We start from the raw sequence: 23,947 nt of genomic DNA, 5'->3' as shown, positions 1-23,947 counted from the left end.
TTCTTGTGCTATAGAACTAACTTAGAGGAAGAGCTCACCAGACTCAAATCTATCCACTTCAGAAATACACCACAAAGAAATATACAACCTGCTTCACAAATATGTAATCCATAAACTTTAAAAAATCAGAATTATAACATCCTCTTCTAAACAGAGGACTAGTCACACACAACATAGGGTTATTAAATTTCTCAGGGAAAGCAATTAGATCATCCCATCAGCCAGAATACAAAGCTTAAAACTGACTAATATGTCAGAGTAAATCTTCATTAGCCAGTTATTTATGGTCTTTCAAAACATTTTAAAAGGATCCTCGAAACAAAGTTTCATTAGCATCCTTCTAGAAAGAGCTGTAATATCTTTCATTCTTCTAGCAATTTAAGAGCTACCAAATGTCCATTTCTACATTAGATTATTGATTCCTTGCCTTTTAACATCTCCGTCACAGCTGCTTGACAAATTACCTCACCTCGTTCCTCAGGGAGTAAGGACAGCACGAAACCCTGGAAGGCCCAAGTGGGACCACAAACTGATCAGCGACAGGCGCGCCCACGGCGGCAGGCAAAAGGCTCTAACAGACCAGAGGCACGCACAGCGCACTGCACAATTAAATGCTTGTCCTCTGAATATTTTATCCGCCCCTAAGTGGAGATGACGGGCCTTTCTTAAATTTACTTTCATTTTTAAATATATGTTAGCTTCAGAAAGTCAATAAGCCTGTACATGTTTGGAATAATTTCTACAGAAAGCCTAATTTTCAGAATACTTTGCACAACTTTCAGATTTGGCTCTATTTCAACCTAAAAGATCTGTAAGCCCCCAAACTGTCTAGTCACATAATTTTTAAAATACTTTCCAGATTTTTAGCAAAATAAAAGTCAAATGCATTTTCAAAGACACAATAAATACACTTCAAAGTGGTACGGTCAACTATGTGGCTGAGATACAGAGAAAAAGCACACATAAACCATAATCTTGTAGAGTCCTGTAGAAAATAAAATACTGCTTTCCTCACATAATAACAAAATGGTGTGGATTAGAAGGCGCATTCTAAAATAATTGTAATCTGCAGCTCCATTACCCGTGGTAAATCAGCCCTTTCCAAACAAAACCAAAACTCTGTTTTCTGAATCCAACCAATCTCATGTAACACAAACCTATAATTCCCCAAACGTGACAAAACATAATTGCTAACTTAAAGTTTTAAACTGTATTACAATTTCAATCACTTAAAAAAAAAAAAAACCTGTACCGACGGCCTTCTTCAAATGTCACTTTTGCTACCGTGTGACAATGACTGCGTTACGTAACCACAAGGTAGCCCTCGAGGAAACCGCCCAATTCGGAATGACCCCCGGCGGCGCGGCGCGCGCTCGCGGCCCCGCCGGCGCCCGGACAGCCCGCCGAGGTCCCTAACCAAACCCGCGGCTCCCCCGCTGCCGCACCGCGTTTGATCTCTCCCGCCCGCCGAGGAGACGGCGTCGGCTCCGTTTTGAAAGTTGGAGCCAGAGCGACTGCAAACTTTTCCCGGCACCCCGGCCCGGCTGCAGCCGGCGCTCTCCGCTCCCCGCCTCGCCCCCGGGAACCACCCCGAACAGCCGGAGAGCGAGCCGGAGTCGGGAGTCGGCAGGAGCCGCCACACTCGCGGGACGGGTTTGACACCGCGGGAAACTTTCACCGCTCCGGCCTCCCGCCCCGGGACGCCGGCCCCGGGGCGCCCTCGCCGCCCCGGCACTCTCCTCTACGGCAGGGCAAGGGCACGGGAAGCAGACGGTTCTGGAGTCCCCGAGAGGACCCCCCACCCCCGGAGCCCCCTCCCCAGGACTCCAGGGCCGTTCTTGACACAAAAGAGGCGGGCCGGCGGAGCTGTCGCGGCCCTATCTCGCCGGTGCCAGCCTCCCCCGCACCCGCAGGAGCCGGGGTGCAGCCGCCCGAGAGGTGTCCACTGGACGCTTCCTGCCCCAGCCCGGCCAGACAAAGCCCCGGCGGCCGGGCCGACACTCGCAAGCCTCCGGACTCGGGCCGCCGCGCTCTTACCCGGGCCTCATCCAGAGCGACGCCGGCGCCACCACTTCCCCCGGCCTTGGCGGCGGGGCAGCTGGCAGCGCGGGTCTTGGAGGAGCGGGTCCGAGAGGAGATGAAATGGCTGCTGCCTCCGGTCGTCCCAGGCTCTGCTCCGGCCCCAGGCCCGGGCCCAGGCGACTTGGACCCGAGAAGGCGCAGAGAACTCTTCCGGGTGTTCACCATGGTCGAGCCAGGAGGCCGGGGTCTACCCCGCGCCCGCCGCGCCCGGGAGAGCTGGGGAAGGCCGGCCCGCCGGCCGGGCAGTCAGGGCCAGTGGAGGCGGGCCGGGAGACGAGCCCACACGGACGCCGCGGAGCGCTGACGAGGACAGGCGACAGTCGGACCGAGAACGGGAAGTCGGCGTGAGGAGGAAGTAAGGAGAGGCGGGAGCAACGCGCCAGGCCGACGACTCAGACCCTCCGCCGGCTTCGCCCTCCTCAGCGGGAGCCGAGCGGAGCCGCCATTTCTACCCCTTTCTCTCCCGTTCTCGCTCTTGAGCTCCGTGCGTCAGGGCTCCAGCGCCGCAGGGCCGACAGGACCGCTTCCGGCCGTGGCCGCTGCGGGGCGCTGCGAGGCCAGCCAGCCTTTTCCTTGGCGGCTGCTCCCTCCTCTCCCCCCGCCCTTCCAATAGGCCCCGCCCTGCCCCGCGACGTCAGGCCCGGCGGCCGGGGAAGGGGCGCTCTGGACTCTGTCAACTCTATGGTTTCCAGGTCGGGCTTGCACTGTAGGGAGGGGGATGGGGGACACCCGAAGGCGTACGGGATGAGCTCTCACACTCTGGCAGGCCCGAGCACCCCAGCATCGCCACCATCATCCCAGGAGGCTCGGACGGAGCAAGGAGCAAGAACCGGGCTTGGAGGCGGACCTCGTCAACACGAGGAGGTCGTGGTGACCTCACTTGGAATCTCAGAGGTACCGAAGGCATGACAGTGAACTTGAGTAACACTTTTCAGGGCTGTAAAAAGGAAAAGTGACAAGTGTGATCAAATAGATCTGTGCGGTATCTGGCACACACAAAGCTGAAAAAAGAACAAATGCTAAAACGCCGCGTCTTTAAACAAAGCAAGGCAGGGTCTTTTTCTATAACCCTAGCCAGAGGTAAGGCGGAGTCACAAAGACTGAATTCTTCCTACTGAGAGCCTCCTTTATCATGCCGCCCCCGCCCGCGCGAGAATTAAGAATACAAAAACTGAACGCAATCATTTTAAATGTCATTTAACTTTCAAAGGAAAAGATTAACACACTCGTTTTATATGAAAAGCTCTGCTATGAAGTAAGAATTATGTTCATTTCGAACATTTTCTGTACATTAGCCATTGAAAGCCCACTATTTATTGGGCAGAAGCTCTTCCTGTTTGCGACGCTTAAGAAAAAATGAAGACTCGTGAAGAGTCCTGAAAAGATAGCCAAGCTGCATCCGAGTTAGCGCATTCCAGCCATCCAAGCTCCCAATGACCCCGGGAATGGACATAGTTTTTCCGATTGGGGTACAGTGAGGATTCCAGGAAAGCTGACAAATCCCTCGTACACGAATTTGCATACCACACCTTCTCCAAGACACCACAGTTAAAATTGTTCTCTCATGGGTGTGGAGACATCATAATGGCAATGGACCTGGGTTTTTCTGCATCACTTAGCGATGATCATTGAACAGAATAGACGGTTTCGTTTCCAGCAGCGGGGAGGGGGGGCGGGGCGGGACTGGCTGTAAGTATGGTAGAAATATCCTGAAGGCTGCTCAAGGCGGGCTGCAGCCTATACCACCCACCCTAGCACTCTGGTGCACAGGGTCCCTGTCAGTGTCAGGCCCAGTCTCCTCGCTCCTGCCAGTGTAGCCCCTGCTCAGTACCAGCACCAGTTGGCCACCCAGTCCTACACTTGGGTGGTCTCTGGGCTCAACAATTTACACTGAGCCCTACCAAGAACTGCCAGTATTCCTCCTCGTAGTTTATGAGCAAGAGGGAGAAGGGGTCGTGGCTGCCTTTTCCTGGGACTGAATTCTTCATATCGGGTATGATGAGCTTTTCCCTTACCCTCCCTCAAAACTCCCTAGCCGAGAACATGCTCTATGAGGGCCCACAGAAGCAGAAGGTTTTATTCTGGGGACCTGTCCTGGTGCTTGCTGGCTGCACTGTTGTAATCTCCGAAGTACAGCCTATTTTTTAATTCTTTAATTTTGTGACAGCAGTTGTGGTATCAGGAAGAGTTCAGAAACCCATCTTCTGCAGTTACCAAGGAAGAGAAATCGTCCCAAAGAAACTCTTTGAAAAATATTTTCTCTGACTTTACTTCTATAAATGCTTTATTTAAAAAAAGGGAAAATAACCTGAAGAGGTGTATGGTGTGCAGATTAGCATAAAAGGCTTTGGGAGCTTCTCTCCTTTGTTTTGCTTCTGCCCTAAATTGAGAAAGCCAGGTTATGGGTTCGGTTATTATCACCTATACCATTTATTAACAACAAATATTTACTCTAAACTCAAGGGGTGTTAAGTACTATACAGGGTTGGGAAATAAGAAGATTTTAAAGATTTTAATTTATCTATCTTTAGAGGAGAAAGGAAGGAGGGAGGGAGAGAAACGTCAATGTATGGTTACCTCTCGTGCATCCCCTGCTGGGAACTGGCCTGCAACCCAGGTGTGTGCCCTGACTGGGAATCAAACCGAGATTCTTTGGTTTGCAGGCCCGTGCTCAATCCACTGAGCTACACTAGCCAGAGCTAGGAGATTTTTTTTTTTAATAAACAACAACAACAACATAGTTCTGGCCCTCAAAAAGCTCACAGGCAAAGAGGGAATGAAGGAGATACCCAAAGAACTAGTTAGCTGCGACATGATGTTTTAAGAAAGAACGAGCCCTAGCTGTGTGGCTCAGTTGGTTGGAGCATCGTTGACACCGTCCTGATGTGTCAAGGTTGCAAATTTGATCCCCACTCAGGGCGCATACAGCAGTCAAGCAATGAGTGCATGGGTAGGCAGAACAACAAATTGATGTTTCTCCCTTCCTCTCTCTTAAGTCAATCAATTAAAATATTTTTTTAGAAAGAAAGAAAGAATGAATGAGCAAGGGTGTTAGGGAAAGCCTCTGAGAGGTAATGACTCCTGAGATGCATCTTGAACACAAGTGGAGAAAGGATTATGGACATGAGAAAGGAAGGCTTGAAAAAGATATGGAAGCGTTGATTGTTTTCCACAGCATGACCTGCCTTCCTTTCTCCTTTCTATAATCTTTCTTAAATTATGTTCTTAATTTCAAATGCTTAAAAGAAGCTGCAACTTGTCCTGGTGAGGTATCTCAGGTGGTTAGAACATTGTCCTGATATGTTCGGGTTGTGTGTTCAGTTCCTGGTCAGGGCACATACAAGAAGTAACCAATGAATGAGTAGAACAACAAACTGATATCGCACCTGCTCTCTCTCTTTCCCCCCACTCTCCCTTCCACTCTCTCTCTCCAAAGATCAGTCAATAAATTTTTAAAATTGCGAAAAAAGAGACCTGGCTAGTGTGGCTCAGTGGATTGAGTGCCATCCTGTGGACCAAAGATCGCTGGTTCAATTCCAAGTCAGGGCACATGCCTGGTTTGCAGGCCAGGTCCCCATTTGGGGACATGAGAGAGGCAACCAATCACTGCTTCTCTCGCACATCATGTTTCTCTCCCTCCTTTCCTCTCTCTAAAAATAAATAAATAAAATCCTTTTTTTATTTTTAAAGATTTTTATTTATTTATTTTTTTAGAGGGGAAGGGAGGAAGAAAGAGAGGGAGAAAAACATCAGTGTGTGGTTGCCTCTCACTTGGCCCCTACTGGGGACCTGGCCTGCAACCCAGGCATGTGCTCTGACTAGGAGTCAAATCAGCAACCCTTGGTTCACAGCCTGCACTCAATCCACTGAGCTACACCAGCCAAGGCTAAAATCTTTTTTGTTTTTTTAAAGAAACTACAACCTGTTATTCTGCAGAGCATTTTGAGATCTTGCTATTGGCAATTCTCAGCTCAGCTCAAATCAACGCATAATAATTCTCTACAGGTTTGGCCATGTCTTATATCAATAGCATGACTTCATATGTACACAATAGTACAGAGTCTGTTTTAAAACACACAATTATTAGAGCTAATAAATAAATTCAGCAAAGATGCCAGATATAAAAATAAACATTAGTGGTATTTCTATAATCTAATGAAGAAAAATCTAAAAAGGAAATTAAGAAAGCAATTTCTATTAAAACAGCATCCAAAAGAAGAAAATACTTAGGATCAGGAGGTACAGGACTTGGGCACTGATGACTTAAAAGACAGGGTTGAAAAAAATGAAAGAAGTCCTAAGTAAATGGAAAGACATCCATGTTCATGGATGGAAAAACCTAATGTTCAGATGTTGATATTCCTCAAAACGACCTATGGATTCAGTGCAATTCCTATCAAAATCCCAATGGCCTTCTTTTACAGAAATGGAAGCGCTGATCCTAATTGCAAGGTACCTGGGATTTTAAATGAGGAAGTTAGACCTCGGTCCTTGAGTTCGGTTAAGAAAGAATTCGGAACCAAGAACTCCGGCATAAGAAATTTATTTAGAAGTCACTGTGGTAGAAAAAGTGAGCCAGCTGTGCTGTGTGGACTCCGGGAAATGAGTTACAGAGACCAAAAAAAGAGCAGGGGTGGTGGGAGGCTTGGAGCTTAGGACAAAGAAAGAAAAGATAATATGCCTGAGAAAAAAAGAAGAGAGGGAAAAGGCACTGCCTTGTGAGAGAAAGGGGGAGGAGGAACCACTGAGCCCTTTGTCTTAAGGAAATGTATCTGTTTTCCAAAGGGGAGGATTTCAGTACAATATCCATCAGCTTCTCCTGAGGACTTAACACATAAGAGTGGCGATGCAAGGGTTTGCATGGAATTCATAGCAGACTACTCTCTGCCCCCACCCCATTCCGCCTCTAAGGGGTTTAAACCACACGACTAGAAATGTGAAAGGTCAGAGGGTCTAAAGTGTATGAGCAGCGATATGAAAGCTTAGGAGGTCTACATTCCATGACCAGCAACATGCTAGGGGATGAGAAAGCTCACCCTGGGGATAAGGTCCTAGCCTGTAATACTTGTTTTCCCAGTTTTTCTCATTGCCAGGCACCTGGGACTTTCCTTCCTGGTGACATTCCATATTTGTCCTGTCATTCCTGCTCCGCTCAATCTGTCTAACTGCCTACTCTTATCAGAACAAGCAAAACAATCTTGAAAAAGAAAGTTGGATGGCCCATACTTCCTAAATTCAAAGCCTACTAGAAAGCTACAGTGATCAAAACATCATGATTCTGACATAAGAATAGATCTTTAAATAAATGAAACCAAAATTTGATTCCAGAAATGAACAAATACATCTACAATCAATTGATTTTTGACAAGGGAAGAGTTCTCTCTTTATCAAAAGGTGCTGGGGCAAAAAAGAAACGAAGGAAGGTAATGGAGGGAGGGAGGGAAGAAGGAAGAAAGAAAAAAGGAAAGGAAGGAAGGAAAGAAACCTCATGTAAAGGTCAAAGAAAAGTCTCTTTTGTTCAAAGGAATCAAAGTATCATACTAACTCCTCAGGGTAGGCTACAACAGACAGGATGTCAGGAGCACTGATTTGAAATGAGAACTCACCACAGGATCCCAGAATCAATCGCTAAACAAAAGATGAATTTAAAATATTCACAAGATGCCTTTACCTGGGTGGGCATGGCAGGGGTCGGTAGGGGAGGCCCAATCTCATTTTGAATACTGGCATTAAAAACTGTCAAGTGAAAACAAATCCTGATTTAGACAAATGAGACTTTATTTGAAAACGTCATTGCGACGGGGTAGGGGGGGGAGACTTTCATTAAAGCAAGGTAGGAGGACAATAACTGCAGGGCAAATGCTCAACTGTCAGACAAACAGTCAGCCCTACCTGGCTTTAGGTAAAGAGAAAATTTATTGTAAGAGATTACGCCAAAAAGAAAGGAACTGTTGCAATGGGAGAGCGTGGGAGGAGGGGTGACTCTTGCTCTAGGGGACTCTCTGACCATGCACAAGATCCGCAACGGTCTCCCGGGTCAGTGGGGCATTTCCTTTACAGGGAGCAGGGAACAAAAGAAAGAACTGGCGGTGGGGAAGTGGGATGGACCGGTGGAGGTGGCAGTGATCACACTGTAGATCGGGGGGGTCAGCCTGTTTTCAGGAGCGGTGAATAAGAAGGGACTGCATGCTGGCTCAGGTGGAGGGTGGGTCAAAGTTTAGGGGCTGGAGGAAGGAGAGAAGCTTAACAAGTTTGGTCAAGTCAAGGTACCCGGTATTTTGTACAATCAGTTCAGCTAATCATGTATGAGGCCAAAAGAATGGGAATTTGAAGGGTCGGTCGTAGATAAACAAGGGAGCAATCCAGTAGTCTCATCTAAATCACTCGGGGAAGGTGGTTCTTTGCTGTAACCTTTTCAGAATCCCAAAGGGGTGGGAGGATTTCTTTTAAACCCTTGCTTTCCAGAATCTCGGGGTTCAGGTTTTAAGTTCAATATTTCCATAGTCACAGGGTTCGAGTTCAACATTTGTCAGCATGCAGGGAAATCTCTCCACCGACTCCATCAAAGTCTGAAGAAGTACAGCGGGATGGAGACAGCCGGGCTCTCAGGTGAACCCACAATTAGGTCCGGGCTTTTTCCGAGCAGAGTGCAGTGGCGTCCAGCAGCCGGGCGGCGGCAGGAAGCAGGTGGCGGCCACGAAGCCGGGAACGCCGAGGCCAGACGCGGCGGCCGCCGGCAGCCCCGCCCCCACGCGCGTTCTCGGGGATGCGCAGAGCCCGCCCGGGCGCGCGCCGCGGCGCTCCGCTGCGGTCACGGAGGGAGGCGGGCAGGGGCCCGGAGGCGCGGCCCCGGATCCGCACAGGGCCTGGGGGCGCGGTGCTGCGGCGCCCAGGAGGTCCGGTCCGCGGACGGCTGCACGCGCAGCCCCCGAGCGAATTGAGGACGGGGCCGGGCGGAGACGACGCGGCGCGGCCCCCTCCTGCGGCCACGCCTGGAGGTAGTTTCCGGGCTCCGCGTCGCGATCGGCGGGGCGAGGGGCTCCGGCCGGCGTCTCCCGGGCTGGGCCGCGGGGATCGTTGGGTCCGGCCGTGCTGCCGAGCGGGTCTTTGTCTCGGGGAGCCTGGTTTCCGCCGGGTTCGCGACCTCGCGCCTGCGGTCGCGGAAGGGCGCCGTCGGGCGGCGGGGGCCGGTGGGCGGCGGGGGCCGGCGAGACTTCTGCGCGGCCCAGGTGCGCCGCCGCCCTCGGCCGCCCGCCGCCCGGGTGCGAACTCCGTGGGAGCCCGTCGCAGGTTTTGTCCTCCGAAGTCGCTAGTAAACTTCGGGTTAGGTGTGTGCGGTCCAAACGCTCCGATTTCCAAAGGCGATCGCTGCAAAAGCAAAGTACAGAAACCCAAGGCGTGTCTGTTTTTGAGTTGTCGTCCTTTGCTTCATTACCAGACTCCCACAATTCACTTTATTTTGCGGGTTTGATGGTCTTCGCCGTTTTCATACTTACTTTCTCTTTTCTTTGTGTGTGTTTTTCTTTGTACTCACATTTTATCGCTTCTCAGCAATAATGAACGTCAGTGTGGTGTCCAGTGTTGGTTCCTTCGTGTGTAATTTGAGAGATCATTGAAAATAAAGATAGGAAACTCACCGTCTGTATTGACCTTAATGTGGAACTGTAAAGGAAAATTCACTTCCTTGTTTCATAGCCATGGCTCAGGTGTGTTTTGGGAGTGTTTCTAAGTTTTTAAGTTATAGTTTAGTTTTAGTGGAACAAACTTTAAAAGTTGTGTTGTATCTTCTCTCTAAATATGCTGAGAGTCACGTTGACTTAAAATGCAATTCAATTCAATGAACATGGAGCATCTGTGTAAAACAGTAACTGCTAGTGCTGGTGGAATCCAACAGTGAGTGCGAATTGTGTGCAGGACGAAGGGAGTGAGGAAGCACAGAAATAATAACGATGCAGGCAGAATACAGTATTAACAGACACTACTGCTTATGACCACTGACTCCTATACCCTCACTGTGGTAAATACTTTATATGCTTTTTACCTAATGTGAACTACTTGATTTATCATTAAATATTTTTAGTACCTACTGTGTACTGAGTGCTAATGATAGGGATACAGTAAGCAGTTAGACAGGAAGGCTAGGCCACATTCAGAAGGTCACCAGGGTGGGAAGCCCTAGGAAAGACCTAGCAAAGGGCAAAAGGGGAATGCAGGGAGTCCATGCAGCCCAGTGGGCTCACTTCTTCTACCTCTGCGACATTCTAAATACATTTTCTCTGATAATTAGAGTTCCTGGCTCTGAATTCTTTCTCAGCCGAACAAAAGGACCAAAGTCTAATTTGGCTGGTTACATCTGTTGCCAATACGATGGCAACCATCACAGGTTTTGCCTTTAAGGACTTTACATTCTCATTGGGGGAAACGGATATGAAACAAATTGTCACACAAGTAAATGCCAACAAACTGAGATAGAAGCTAAAAAAAGAAGAATGTAGGGTGTTGTCATAGCAAGTAAGGGCTTGGGAGCCCTTGTGCCAGCCAGGGAAAGCAGTTAAGGTTTTCCTAGGAGAGTCATCTTCAGGCCGAGGTGTGGGTACGTAAAAACAGGTGTTCCTTCCCAAGGGAAGGAACAAAGGCCCAGGTAAGGGAACGAGGTTCCACAGAGGCTTGGGAAGATTTCAGGAACCGAAAGGTCGAGGCAGATTGAATGTAGAAAGCAAAAGGAGGGGTATGGTTAGGGCCAGAGAGACCATGTCGGGCAGGACCCCTTAAACAACGTTAAGTATTGCAACCAGTTGTTTTTTTCTTTTTAAAAGCTCATAGAGAACTTTTCAAATCACTCAAATGTAGTGAGAGAACAGTACAGTGAATTCCTGTGTAATATTATCCAGATTTGGACCCTAGCTGAAGGACAGTGGGAGTTCTTGGAAGGGTTTTAAGCAGGGAAGTCCCACAATCAAATTTGTACCTTAATTGAAAAGATCACCCTGACATCTGTGAAATCGGACTGGGTGGGGACGTGAGTGGCTCGTGAGTGGATATGAGGAACCAGCTACAGATGACAGTTGTGTCTGGGAAGATAAGGCAAATTCTCAGGGCCTGTAACTGAGCTCTCTTTGCTGTGTTGGTAAATCTGTATTCATACATACCTTTTGGAGAAGTCATGGCAAGTTTTTCTAAAGGAGATTGTATTTGAGATGAGCTTGCAAGGTAGGTAGTAGGTCAGGAACCCTGGATTGAGAATGTTCTTGGTGTCAAAGGATGGCTATCCCAGTGACCTTGACAATATCTCTGCTGAAGTTTCCCCTTTTCCTTAGGATTTTCCCATTTAAATTACTTGTGACACTATCATTGTGGTCCTTAGGGGCTTATAACTCACGATTAGGTATTTTTTTTCTAGAAGACACAATGTATTTTTTAGTGATTACAGACAGTTCAGATAAGCTAAAACTTTCCAAAAGGTTTCATTTTTTTTAAATCACTTAAGAGTTACCAAACTAGAATCATAAAATATACAAGTAAACCTTCTTAAAGTGCCTGATTCTGATGCTGCTGCTATGATTTGCTCTGGAGGCTTAATTCTGTCCCACAGAAGGTCTGAGCAAAGGAACCTCACGTGGAAATGCGATCCATTGGTTTCTTTTCCCAGCGTTAGGTGCCAGGAATGGCTTCGTTCTTAAAGAGACATCGCAGCTTCTGCATAAAGATAACATACCCAGATAGTCATAAAGAAGTCTTTATCTTCTGCGTAAAGATAGTCATAATATCGTGATTCAGATTCTTCTTTAAAAGAAGTGTCTGTTTGGAAAAATCAGTGAAATTGGTAGTATGCACATTTTCCCAATATATATGTTGGGAAAAGACTGAATCTATTTTGACTGGATTTTGTTTTTCGTGGATATGCTCCAAAAAGCTCAAGTCTCCTCTGTCTCCTGACTGATCATTTGATCTCTGCAATCGTTGGTAGTAAGTGGGATAATATTTGGAAGGGTGTTTGGTAAACTGTGATGTGCAGTACAAATATAAGGCGGTAATGTTATTAATTGGGAGTGAACTGAAGCAAAATGAGACTGATCATTCCGAGGCCCACTTCATGCTGGTAGCTTAGATGTCTGTCAGGTGGCTCTTTTATTCTCCACTGTACAGGACACGACTTAGGCTCATTTGTGTGACTGCAATAATTGGGGAAGGCCACTCAATGGACATATATTTTGTGTGGTTCGTTTACATGGTACTAATTTATGATAGAAAACACCTAGGCCCTGACTGTTGTAGCTCAGTGGATTGAGTGTGGGCTGCGAACCAAAGGGTCGCCAGTTCGATTCCCGCTCAGGGCAGATGCCTGGGTTGCAGGCCAGGTCCCCAGTGGGAGCCACGTGAGAAGTAACCATACATTGATGTTTCTCTCTCTCTTTCTCCCTCCCTTCCCCTCTCTCTAAAAATAAATAAATAAAATCTTTTTTTGAAAAAAAGAAAAAACACCTAAAGTAATGGTGACTTTATAGCCATGTTAGAATCGTTTTTACTTCTACGCCATGTTTGCGATCAGTAATTTAGTATATTTTTCCTTGTTAGTCTATGAACTTGCTGGCAATAGAGACTCTGGCTGTCCTGTCAATCATTCTATCATAGACTCTAAACCAGCACCCTGTACACAGTAGTAGGAGGTTCAGTAAATATATAAATGTTTTTAAAAGTTTAATTAATGAAATCAAAAGTAAAATTTCATGGCCCTGTCAAAATTCAAACTTTTAAGACTGAGTCTGAAGTTGTTTCTTACCAATCCTTGGAACAGTGGTTGAAACAAAGGGGCGGGAAAAGGACAAGCGGAACACGGCATTTTCCACATCTCCTCTGGTCCTCACACAACAAGCCTTGTGAGGAGGGTGACCGCCTCCCGGTTCCAGGTTAGAAACTGGGGCTTAGCGAAGTTAACACGATTGAGGCCATCCTGTACCAACAGGATGTAGCCGGGACTCCAGTGCAAGTCTGTTGGAAGCCGAGGTCTCTTCATTCTCTTTTGCTGTCATTGGCCAAGCAGGACGATTTATCACTGGCCTATAACTGTGAAATGGTGAAAAATATTAGTATTGTCCTTTGCTGGAGAACAGTAACCTGTCAGTGGGAAACAGAGTGGCATGCTATAGGATGGCTGCTGTTCACTTTGCACTCATTGTGCTCTGTGGAGGAGACAGGACACGTGTAGGCCATGATGCCTGTAAGCCGTGATGCCTGTCCTCCTTAGGAGATCGTGGCTCCAGTGGAGAGGCTAAAAGATACAACAGAAAAAGTAGTCAAGAATATCAGACAACATGGCTTACACACCAAAAATATAAATGCTTTCGGAGGGGAGTATTAATAAGGGTTTATTATTTCACCTTTAAGATAGAAATGGATCTTGGGTTGAGACTTGGAAGCGTAATTAGGATTTCACAGCCTAGAAGGATAATCACAGTGCCAGCCGAGAAGTGGAATGAATGTTAATTGTGATACAGTAAGGATCATATCCAAACTAAGGGGCTGTTTTAGAGTAGTTGTAAGTAATGCAGGAAAACTGTCAAGTGGAGAAGCAAATAGCACCATCAAAATGTAATGTCCACGAGGGCTGGGATCCGTGTCCGTTTGTTTGGTATGTGCCCCGAGCACCTAGAATCGTTCCAGGTGTGCAGTCATTGCCTATATGCATTTTAAATATTTTCAGAAACTTTACTCAGGTATAATTAATATGCAGTAAGATTGCACGTGTTTAAGACATACCATTTAATAAATATTTTAATATTAAAATTTTAAAATTATTTTATTTAAATATTAAATATTTTTTAATAATAAATGGTATTCAGCTGTCTTATAATGTTTTTTTAAGATTTTATTTGTTTATTTTTAGAGAGAGGGGAAGGGAGGGGAAGAGAGAAAGAGAGGGAGAGAAACATCAGTGTGTGGTTGACTCTCACACGCCCCCTACTGGGGACCTGGCCCGCAACCCAGGAATGTGCCCTGACTGGGAATCGAACTGGCGACTGTTTGGTTCACAGGCCAGCACTTAATCCACTGAGCCACACCAGCCAGGTCTATAATGTTTTATTTCTTAAATAAAAAGAAGCAAGTAAGTCAAAATGTAAATTTTTCTGAATCTGAATGGTAGGGTTGGGTGTTTATATTTTTCTCTATTCTTTTGCATATGTTGGAAAGGGAAGCAATTAAATAGTTTTAGAGCCCTGGGCCGTGTGGCTCAGTTGGTTGGAGTGTCGCCAAATAAACCAAAAGGTTGTGAGTTCGATTCCTGTCTGGGCACATGCCAGCACTGCAGTGTGGTCGGGTGTGTGGGGGAGGCAATCAGTCGGTGTTTTTATCTCTCTCTCCCTTCCTCTCTCTCTAGAATCAATAAAAATATTTTTTTAATGGTTTTAGAAATGGTGAGATTTCAAGGACCAAGTCTTAGGAGAAAATGTTAGTGAACACAAAATCCTGGGTTTTTTTAACTATATAACTTTATCAAAGTAACATAGGCACATAGTTTAAAGGGATAGTGTGGCTTTACCCTCCGGCTGAAAGGCAGAGTCTGACATTATCGCTGGGAACTCTGGAGAAGGCGCTGCCCGGACCTGTACGCACCCCTCTGCCCCTTTACATTGCCTCCTTTTTCCTCCCTGTCCATTTCACCAGGTTTTTCAGAACGTCTCACAATTTTCTCCTTAATAGCCTAAGAAATAAATTCGCTGTCAGTTTACATTCGCGTCATAATGAAAACAATAGAGGTATTTAAAACATTTTTCAAAGATATTTTCCAGAGTGGACTCTGATGTTCTACTTCAGTTCCCAGCAGAACCGACCACCGGGAATCGGTGCTCAGGCCAAGCCGGCTGTGGCTGTGGGCCGGCACCCTTAGCAGCAGGAAACGGATGTCAGAACCTAAAATCCATCAGACTCTGACATCACCCCAGGAAAGGCTGCCACTGGGTCCTCAGTCGTGTGGGCCACCCCCGCCCCACCAGATCCTTTGGGGACTTTGAAGCGGGCCGGTAGAGTTCTCCTGGTGCTCATTTTCTTCTGGCACGCATCGCTGCCCGATGGGACTGGTGGGCGTTCGGGAGTTATGACTGATGTCTGCTCTCCATTTAAATATGCTTAAAACTTACGTTTTTAAATAGCGGTACTGTATTTGCTTTCGGTATAGGTACTCTCCAGGGAGAATGTAAGAAAAATGTTCTTCTTTGCTATAATCTGTTTGGAAGTTGAAATATTTTTAATGCTTTGTAGAAATCTGGCTGGATTATGTCTCCTTTTGGGTAAAGTGTTTTTCATCAGTTTTAAATCTGTAGTGTAGTCTCTGGGACCTTGATGTCATAAGCAATCTGTCATAACCTAGTGATAACATATTCTTAATTACATTGTTTGGGTCCTGGCCAGGTAGCCCAGTTGGTTAGAGCATAATCCCCATACGCCAAGGTTAGGGGTTTGATCCCCCTGCCAGTCACCTACAAGAATCAACCAGTGAATACATAAATTAGTGGAACAACAAATTGATGTTTCCCTCTTGTTCTCTGTCTCTCCCTCTACCTCTCTCTCTCTCTCTCTGTAAAATCAATAAAACGGTATTGTTTTAGGCACATATACAAAAAAGTTGTAATGTGGTGTGCAGGTAACTAACATACAAACTTATTAAAGCATTGCACTCTAGTATTTTTTAAAGCTTATTTAATTTTAAAATGTTAAAAAGCCATTGATTTCTTTTTTCTTTCTCTCCATAATCAGTTTGGTTGTGTTTTCCTTAGGTAAATAATCAGACATTCCAGATTAGATAAAACAGACTTGATTTTTCCTAACCTGAATTTTGACAACAGACACGTCTAATTTTGCTCTAAATAGGCAGCTTACAACTATTGTCTCTTTGACTTCACGTAGCACATGTCATGCTGTTACTCTTTAAGAAAGAGGTGTGTGTGGATATAGATATTTGTTTATATTAGAAAAAAACAAAAAGTAATGTTACCCATAAGCTGGGAGAGAAAAGGACCAGGTGGAGGGGACAAGGATGGAAGCTGAATATCTCTGAATATATCTTGTGTTTTAGGTCAGCTCAGGAACAGTATAAATGTTTTGCATGCTTAAGAAACAAATTAACTGAATTGACTGTCAGGTTGGTGGTAACACCACACAGAAATTACTTCAACTAACTTTAAAACATAGGCATTTTACTATATAGCCTAGTGACAGCTTTGAGTTTGGTTACTTGTTCTTAAGACCCCTTTAGTGCTACTTGAGGGTTACAGAATAACTTATGGTGAAGAACATCAATGCACACATAGGAATGAGTTTATTTAAAATAACAGATTTGCAACTTTAGCTCTTGTTTATTTTTACCTTTACAGCAAGGCAGAAGAGAATGAAAGAAGCAGACAATCTTGAAAGTATAAAAGAAGAATGGTAAGTTAATTTAGTCTGTGAAATTTCTTTGTTGTTAATGTCTTTTTTAGTTTTTCTTCCTGTTTGTTCTGCATTTCACTGACTGGGATACTGAGTGTCCATTATGATGATCTCAGTTAAATACCTATTAGTAATATATTTTAAAGTAATTTTTTTACCATTGGTACATTGAATGGATCTCAGTGAAGTCACTAAATCTTATTATTAATTTTAAAAAATTGTTAGGACAGCTTACGTGACAATTGCCAAAAAGTATATTTTAAGAATTTAAGTGAAATAAACACATTCTTCTTTGGTAAAATATATATATATATTGCCAACTTTTTCTCTGTTCACATATTACTTCTGTCATATAAGTGAGAAATTCAAGCAACTGCTTCATAAGCCTCTCGTGTTAGAGTCACAGTGGAAATGGCTTTGCAGTCAGAGGTACCGAGGTTGAATCTCGTCTCTGTCTCACACTACCTCTCTGGCCTTTGCACAATTTAGGTAGATTATTTGAGCTTAAATATCTCATCTATAAACTGGGGCTATACCTAAGTCCCTGAAAGATTTCTGGGAGAATTAGATGGTCAATATAAAGCACTTGGCTTAGTATTAGCATATAGAAGACTGTCAATAAATGGTAGATGTGAAATCTATGGCTCTTATCAATATAGATTACTTTATTCTCACTCATCTGAGGTGAAGTATATTTTGTGTTGAATATTATGCTTTGTTTTAAATCCTAGAGGTAAATTTCTTTCATTTGTAGTTCATTTAAGGAGACAAACAAGTATTTATTTCACACTTGCAAATACTTTGTAAATGCTTCTATACCAAGCCTCTGTTGTTGTTTTCACTAAAGTGTTTATGGTTGTATATATATTTGATATTAATATTGTAATTGTGAGGTTGTGTCAAGGGTCTCTAAGACCATCCCCAGGTTTGATGATTTGCCCAGGGGCTTCACGGTATAAAATCAAACTAATGGCTGTGATTTATTACAATGGAAGAACCCAAAGCAAAAGCAGCAAAGGGAAAAAGCATATGAGACACAGTCCAGGAGAAACCAGGCACAAGCTGCCAAGAGTCCTCGCCCAGTTGAGTCACCTGGGACACACTTAATTCCCCCAGTATTAAGTTATGATAGCACATGTGAAATGCCGTCTGCCAGGAAAGGTCATTGACAACGAGCCCAGGCTTTTTACTGGGGGCAAGTCACAAACTGTAATTCCGGACTCTCCTGAGGAAGGTGCACGGGCTTTGAAAGGACGGCAGTCGGGCCTGCTCCGTTAAGTCTTTCTACCCAGAAACAGGTCGAATGACTGATTGGAGAGACTCAAATTCACTGAGGATGTTTAAAACAGCTTTACTGAGACCTACCTCACATACCAGGTGATTCACGCATTTAAAGCCTTGGATTCAGTGGCATTTGCCACATTCACAAAGCTGTGTGACCACCACCACCACCACCACTGTCAGTTTTATAAAACAGTCGCCACCCCGAAGAGAAACCCCGCACCCCTTGGCCGCCCCCCTCCGTCCTCCTGCACCCTGTCCCCGAGAGCCACTGACACAAGTTCTGTCCCTCTAGATTTGCCTGTCCTGGGCATTTCGTAAAAATAGAATCGTGTAATGTGTGATCTTTTGTGACCGACGTTGTTCACTTAGCACGATATTTCTAAGTCTCTGTTTTGGCATGTGTCCATAGTTTGAATTTAACTAAATGGTTAGTAAGACGTCTACACAGATATCCACAATAGAGTTCATAATTTTCTTTGTAACAATAGGTTTTGTTAGAAGCAGCCGTTTGGTAAAACCTGAAAAGGAGACTGATTTTCTAAGTGTATGTATCAGTTGTTCAGAGGTGATAAGTGGTGAAGATCCATATTTATCATACGTGCTGCCAAAGCGTACACAGGTGCAAATCCTTCACCTGTTTGGACAGCAGCTCTCTGAAAACCTTGCATACGGAACATAGTGGTGAATGAGAAAGTGAGCAAAGCAGATATTCCAAAGTCCCTTCCTTGAAACTTGTGTGCTTTTTGTTGCTAGAGAAACTCCTGTGACATCAAGACTGTTTACTTAGTCATAACCCTTCAGTAATTAGCTTTCCAAATTACAAAGAGCAGTATTGATATTTGAATCATAAAATGGTAGTGACAAGTAAGGAAGAGGCTGACAGAGTAGTAGACAAAGATGGAATAATAAAGATCTCAGGATACATTTAGTATTAAGGCAAGTCCATATGCATCAGTGTATCTGTGGGATTTTACTGTATTACAGTTTAATATAGTAAAATACAAAGGGGTTTCCTGAGTTATAAAGAAATATTAAATGTGTACATTCCAACTCTTTTCCTCTCTATCCAGGAATGTCTTTCATGCTCTTTTAAAATGACCGTGTTATTAATAAACTTTATTTTTAAGAGAAGTTTTACGTTTACAAAAGAATTGAGCAGAAGATGCCCAGTTCCTTATCCCTGTTGCCCCGCAACACACACACACAGAGTTTACTCTATTATTAACATTTTATATTAGTGTGGTGTAATTGTTACAGCTGGGAACCAGTGTCGATACATTGTTATTAACTGTCATTTACATTTGGGTTCACTCTTTGGGTTGTGTAGTTCTGTGGAGTTTGACAAATGGTGCTAATATAGATAGTGTTGTTTGTAATTCTGTAAACCAGTTGTTAATTGCTGGTGTATGGGGAAGCACTTGGCTTTTGTATATTAATCTTGTGTCATGACACCTGGCTATAATTGCTTATTAGTCCCAAGAGTTTTTTGCTATTGATTTTCTGGAATTTTCTATATAGACAGTCATGTCATCAGCAAGCAAAGATCATTTTATTTCTTACTTCCCGCTCTGTATACTTTTGTTTTCTTTCCTTGTCGTATGGTTTAGCTGGGATTTCCAGTCCGGCATTGAAGAGGAGCAGAGAGAAGGGACATCCTTTCTTGTTCCTGATCTCAGGGGGGGAGTGACTAGGTTCTCACTGTTACACATAACATTAGCTGTAGGTTTTTTATAGATGTTCTTTGTCAGGTTGAGGGAGTTCTAATCTGTTCCTACCTTGCTGAGAGGTTTTTTTTTATCGTGAGTGGATTAGCAGAGGCCTTTTCTGCATCTGTTGTTCGGATCTTGTGATTTTTCTTCTTTAGTGTATTGATGAGATGGATGACATTCATTGGTTTTCTGATGTTGAACCAGCCTTACATACCTGGAATAAATCCTACTTGGCTGTGGTGTAGGATTCTTTTAAACATATTGTTTGATTTACAGTGCAAATATTTTGTTATTTATATTTGTGACAGATATTGTCTGTAGTTTTTCTTCCTTGGAATGTGTTTATTTGGTTTTAGTATTAGGGTAATGCTCTGCCCATAGAACAAGTTAGGAGTGTTCCCTTCTGCTTTTATTTTCTGGATGAGACTTTAGAGAATTGGAATCATTTCTTCCTTAAATGTTTGGTAGAATTCACCACTGACATCATTCATGCCTGGTGCTTTCTGCTTTGGAAGATCATTAATTATCGATTCAATTTCTTTAATAGATGTAGGCCTATCCATATTATCTATTTCTCCTTATGTGAGATTATGCCTTTCAAGGAATTGGTCCATTTCGTCTAAGTTATCAAATTTGTGAGCATAGAGCTATTTATAATGCATCTCCACATACTGTGCTCCAAACCTTTTAAAATCCTAGACTATTTCCTTTTTTAAGCACTTAGTATAGTGCTTTTTTTTAATTTTTAAAAATATTTTATTTACTTATTTTTAGAGCAAAAGGAAGGGAGGGAGAGAAACATCAATGTGTGGTTGCCTCCTGCATGCTCTCTACCAAGGACCCAGCCCTCAACCCAGGCATGTGCCCCAACTGGGAATCAAACCAATGACCCTTTGGTTTACAGGCTGGCACTCAATCCACTGAGCCACACCAGCTGGGCCTAAATCTTTATTTATTTTTTAGAGAGAGAAGGGAAGGAAGGGAAAAAGAGAGGGAGGGAAACAGTGATGTGTGAGAAATAAATTGAGTGTTTGCCTCTCACACGTCCCCAAGTGGTGACCTGGCCTGCAACTCAGGCATGTGTCCTGACTGGGAATTAAATCAATGACCTTTCAGTTTGCAGGCTGGCGTTCAGTCCACTGAGCTACACCACCCAGGATAAAAACCTAGACTATTTCTTACTTGTCTTTCTGTCTCCCTACCACTTAGCATGTAGTAAGTACTGAATACATCATGAATTTCACTGGAATTTACCTACAAAATACATATGATAAAGGAATAAAACTTCAGCTACTCTGGATGCTCACAGCTTTATTGGCTTTCTACTTAGTAATTAGTAATTGAGTAAAAACTGCTTGCTGAACAGAAGAATAATTAAAAACTAATGCATAAAGTGATTGCTGGGGGGAGAGGGGTACAAGGGGACTAAATGGTAATAGAAAAAATATAATAAATACTGTATATAAAAAATAATAAAGTGGTGTTAATGTTATCTAATATTTAAGCACTTACTGTGTGCCAGTGTAGGTACTGGTCCATGCTGCATACCAGGCATAGGCCGTATGTATATTTGCACTTAATCTTCACAACTGTGTGAAATAGGTGGAAGCACCTGCATCTTACAGGTGAGGAAGCCAGATCACATAGAGGCTAAGTTTCTTGCCCAAAGTCAGTGTGACCCTAGCGAAGGCACCTAAGCAAACACCGAAGCCTGAGCTTTTAGATGGTATCGTCTACTGACACACAGCTCTACTGTTACAGAAAGGGGAAAGTCATTCGGACTGTGAGCAGTTGTCTTAGGGCGTGGTTATTTTTGAGTGAAGTATCACGTCAGTGCCTTGGAAAGGGCACAGTTAGTACCTTATGATAATACAGAGTGTCTTAGGAGTCGATGCAGAATTACCTAGGAGAGTGGAAAGAATGCACTGAAAATAGTGCCCTGCCAGCACTTTGATAACAATGTAATGCTGGCTATTTTGAGAGACAGTCCAACGCAGCGATTAAGAGGCAGGCATTGGCCCTGACTGGTGTAGCTCAGTGGATTGAGCGCGGGCTGCGAACCAGACGATCGAGATTCGATTCCCAGTCAGGGCACATGCCTGGGTTGCCGGCCGGTTACAGGCCAGTTCCCGGCAGGGGCCAGTTCCCAGCAGGGGATCTACCAAAAGCAACCATACATTGATGTTTCTCTTCCTCTCTCCTTCCCTTCCCCTCTAAAGATAAATAAATAAATATTTAAAAAAAAAAAAGATAAGAGGCAGGCATTGGTGACCTGGCTTCGGTTTCCAGCCCTACTGCCCAATAGCTTTGTGATCTTGGGTACATTGCTTTATCTGTTTAATGGGGATAAAAACTGTATGTGCCCTTTGTAAATTTTTTTAAGATTTTATTTATCTTTAGAGGAGAAGGGAAGGAGAGAGGGAGAGAAATATCAATGTATGGTTGCCTCTCATGCATCCCCTGCTGGGAACTGGCCTGCAACCCAGGCATGTGCCCTGACTGGGAATCAAATGGTGATTCTTTGGTTCGCAGGCCGGCGCTCAATCCACTGAGCAACACCAGCCAGGGCCAATATGTGTCCTTTAGATCTTTGTGGGGATTGAATGAGTTAACACATGTGAAGTATTTAGGTCGTTCCCAACATGTATTAATAAATGCTCAGTGAATGCTAGCTATGGAGAGAGGCTTTATAGCATAGTACGGTTAGGAACATAGGTTGGAAGACATTCATAGGGTCTAAATTCTGTTTCTGCCACTTCTACCTGTAACCTCAGACATGTAACTTCAGCCCTTTGTGACTCAGTTTTCTTACTTATAAAATGTAATAAGTATCTGTAGTTCCTGGCATAGTACCAGAGCTATAAAAAGTGTTGATTATTTCCTGAATCTGAGAATGCGTATTTCAGAACGTTTATGAACCTTCTGTCTATATGGTTTCAAAAAAGACCAGCCAGAAATAATTTTGCCATCAATGAAATCTTAGGTAATATTTCTTACAATATAAATACAAAGTGAAAGCCAGTATTCATAAGTGAGCAAAATGGGTGAAGGGATTCAGCAGGTACAGACTTTCAGGTGTCCCATGAGTAAGTCACAGGGACGTGAGGGGCCGCGGGGTGACTGTGGCTGCTAATACTGCATCATGCATTTGAAAGCGGGCAAGGCAAGCCTCCAAAGTGCTCATCGCTGTGTGGCGATGGATGGTAACCAGACGTATTGTGGGGATTGTTTTGCAGGTTATACAAATATCAAATTACAATGTCATATATCAAGTATGCCTCAATAAAAAGAAAACAGAGTGGAGTATTAAATCACTAGAAATGAAAGTGTCTGGTGGGACATACCATTCCAAAATGTGTAAAGTAGCAAAACTGAGATTATGACAGTTCCTGGTGGGTACAATGCCTTTAGTTTCAAGAGTGCTTTCCATCACCAAAATGTACCTCCCAGCCCCTTTGAAAGTCAGTGTGAGCCCGTTACAAAGAACACATTTTTTACTCTGGACCAGTGGTTTTCAACCTGGTGAGATACCCTGACCCCCACGCACGCATGCACACATGCATACACCCCTAAGAGATGGATTTGGCGGTTACCATGCTTTGGGAGAGGAAGAATTGCATGCTACTGACATCTAATGAGTCAAGGCCACAGATGCTGCTAGACATCCTACAACATCTAGGACAGCCTGCACAACAAAGACTGAACTTGAGAAAACCCTGCTGTGCACCGAAAGGGTTCCTGACTTCCCAAGGTCTCATAGCTATCATTAATGTCTTAACTCAGGAGAAGGTCTAGATGGTGGACTTAGCAATACTTAGCAATGCTTAGCCCCTCAGGACCAGACCCCTTAACTAGAACATCTCATGTAAATTTTTAGAGTGTGAGTGGTTGGTGATGCTTATTTTTCTTTTTTTGCATATATAGGGTTTGTGAGACAGGATCGGACAACCGGCCTGTTAGTGATAACCAACAAACAACTTGTGAATATTTTGTTGACAGCCTTTTTGAGGAGGCTCAGAAGGTTGGTGCCAAACGCTCGTCTCCCGCCGAACAGAAGAAAAAGGTAAATGCCCGTCACTTTTTTCTTTTCCAGTGTGTCTCAGAAGGTGGGCCTTTCAGTGGGTCTGTGAGGTCAGAACTGTTGTCAGAGCAGTAAGATGTCATTCACTTCGTCACTGTATTGACATCACGAGAGTGATGTTGGGAGTCAAGCTGTTGGTGCCGCAGAAGGAATCAAGGCAGGGGCACCAGGTGCTAGTGAGTCCTGTGTTCTTTGCTTGCACTTGCAAGGAGAAAGTAAACACTACTTTCAAGTAAGAATGTGCTCAGTGAGGCAGTAAAAATTATAAATTTTATTAAATCCCAACCCTTCCATACACATCTTATTAATATTGTGTGGCAGAATGTGAAGTACATATAAAGCATTTCTACAATATATACAAGTGTAT

The 23,947-nt window shown here is 44.2% G+C and overlaps 2 protein-coding genes across 10 annotated transcripts in view; one reads left to right on the top strand and one right to left on the bottom strand.

Annotated features, from left to right (window-relative positions):
- Positions 1 to 2,665, bottom strand: part of ATAD2B (ATPase family AAA domain containing 2B) — a 137,158-nt gene extending 134,493 nt beyond the window's left edge. For all 5 annotated transcript variants that reach the window (XM_037035451.1, XM_037035452.1, XM_037035453.1 and 2 more), the window contains exon 1: positions 2,038 to 2,665. In XM_037035451.1, the coding sequence (XP_036891346.1) occupies positions 2,038 to 2,247 (210 nt within the window). In that variant the 5' untranslated portion in view covers positions 2,248 to 2,665. The remainder of the gene's footprint in view (positions 1 to 2,037) is intronic.
- A 6,194-nt stretch (positions 2,666 to 8,859) lies between these two features.
- The window catches only part of UBXN2A (UBX domain protein 2A), a 29,337-nt gene continuing 14,249 nt past the window's right edge, over positions 8,860 to 23,947 (top strand). For 2 of the 5 annotated variants that reach the window (XR_005064908.1, XM_037035462.1), the window contains exons 1-3: positions 8,866 to 9,080; positions 16,452 to 16,506; positions 23,424 to 23,562. Coding sequence is in view for 4 of the 5 variants with exons in the window: in XM_037035462.1 (XP_036891357.1) it covers positions 16,466 to 16,506; positions 23,424 to 23,562 (180 nt within the window). In the remaining variant the exon portion in view is untranslated. Of the gene's footprint in view, positions 9,081 to 9,391; positions 9,411 to 16,451; positions 16,507 to 23,423; positions 23,563 to 23,947 lie in introns of those variants that run through there. The other 3 variants (XM_037035464.1, XM_037035465.1, XM_037035463.1) reach the window with 3 other exon arrangements.

This window comes from Sturnira hondurensis, unplaced genomic scaffold (genome assembly GCF_014824575.4).
Source record: "Sturnira hondurensis isolate 20B ecotype Veracruz unplaced genomic scaffold, ASM1482457v3 Scaffold0022319, whole genome shotgun sequence".
NCBI classification, from domain to species: Eukaryota; Metazoa; Chordata; class Mammalia; order Chiroptera; family Phyllostomidae; genus Sturnira; species Sturnira hondurensis.
This window is presented reverse-complemented; position numbering and strand designations above follow the sequence as displayed.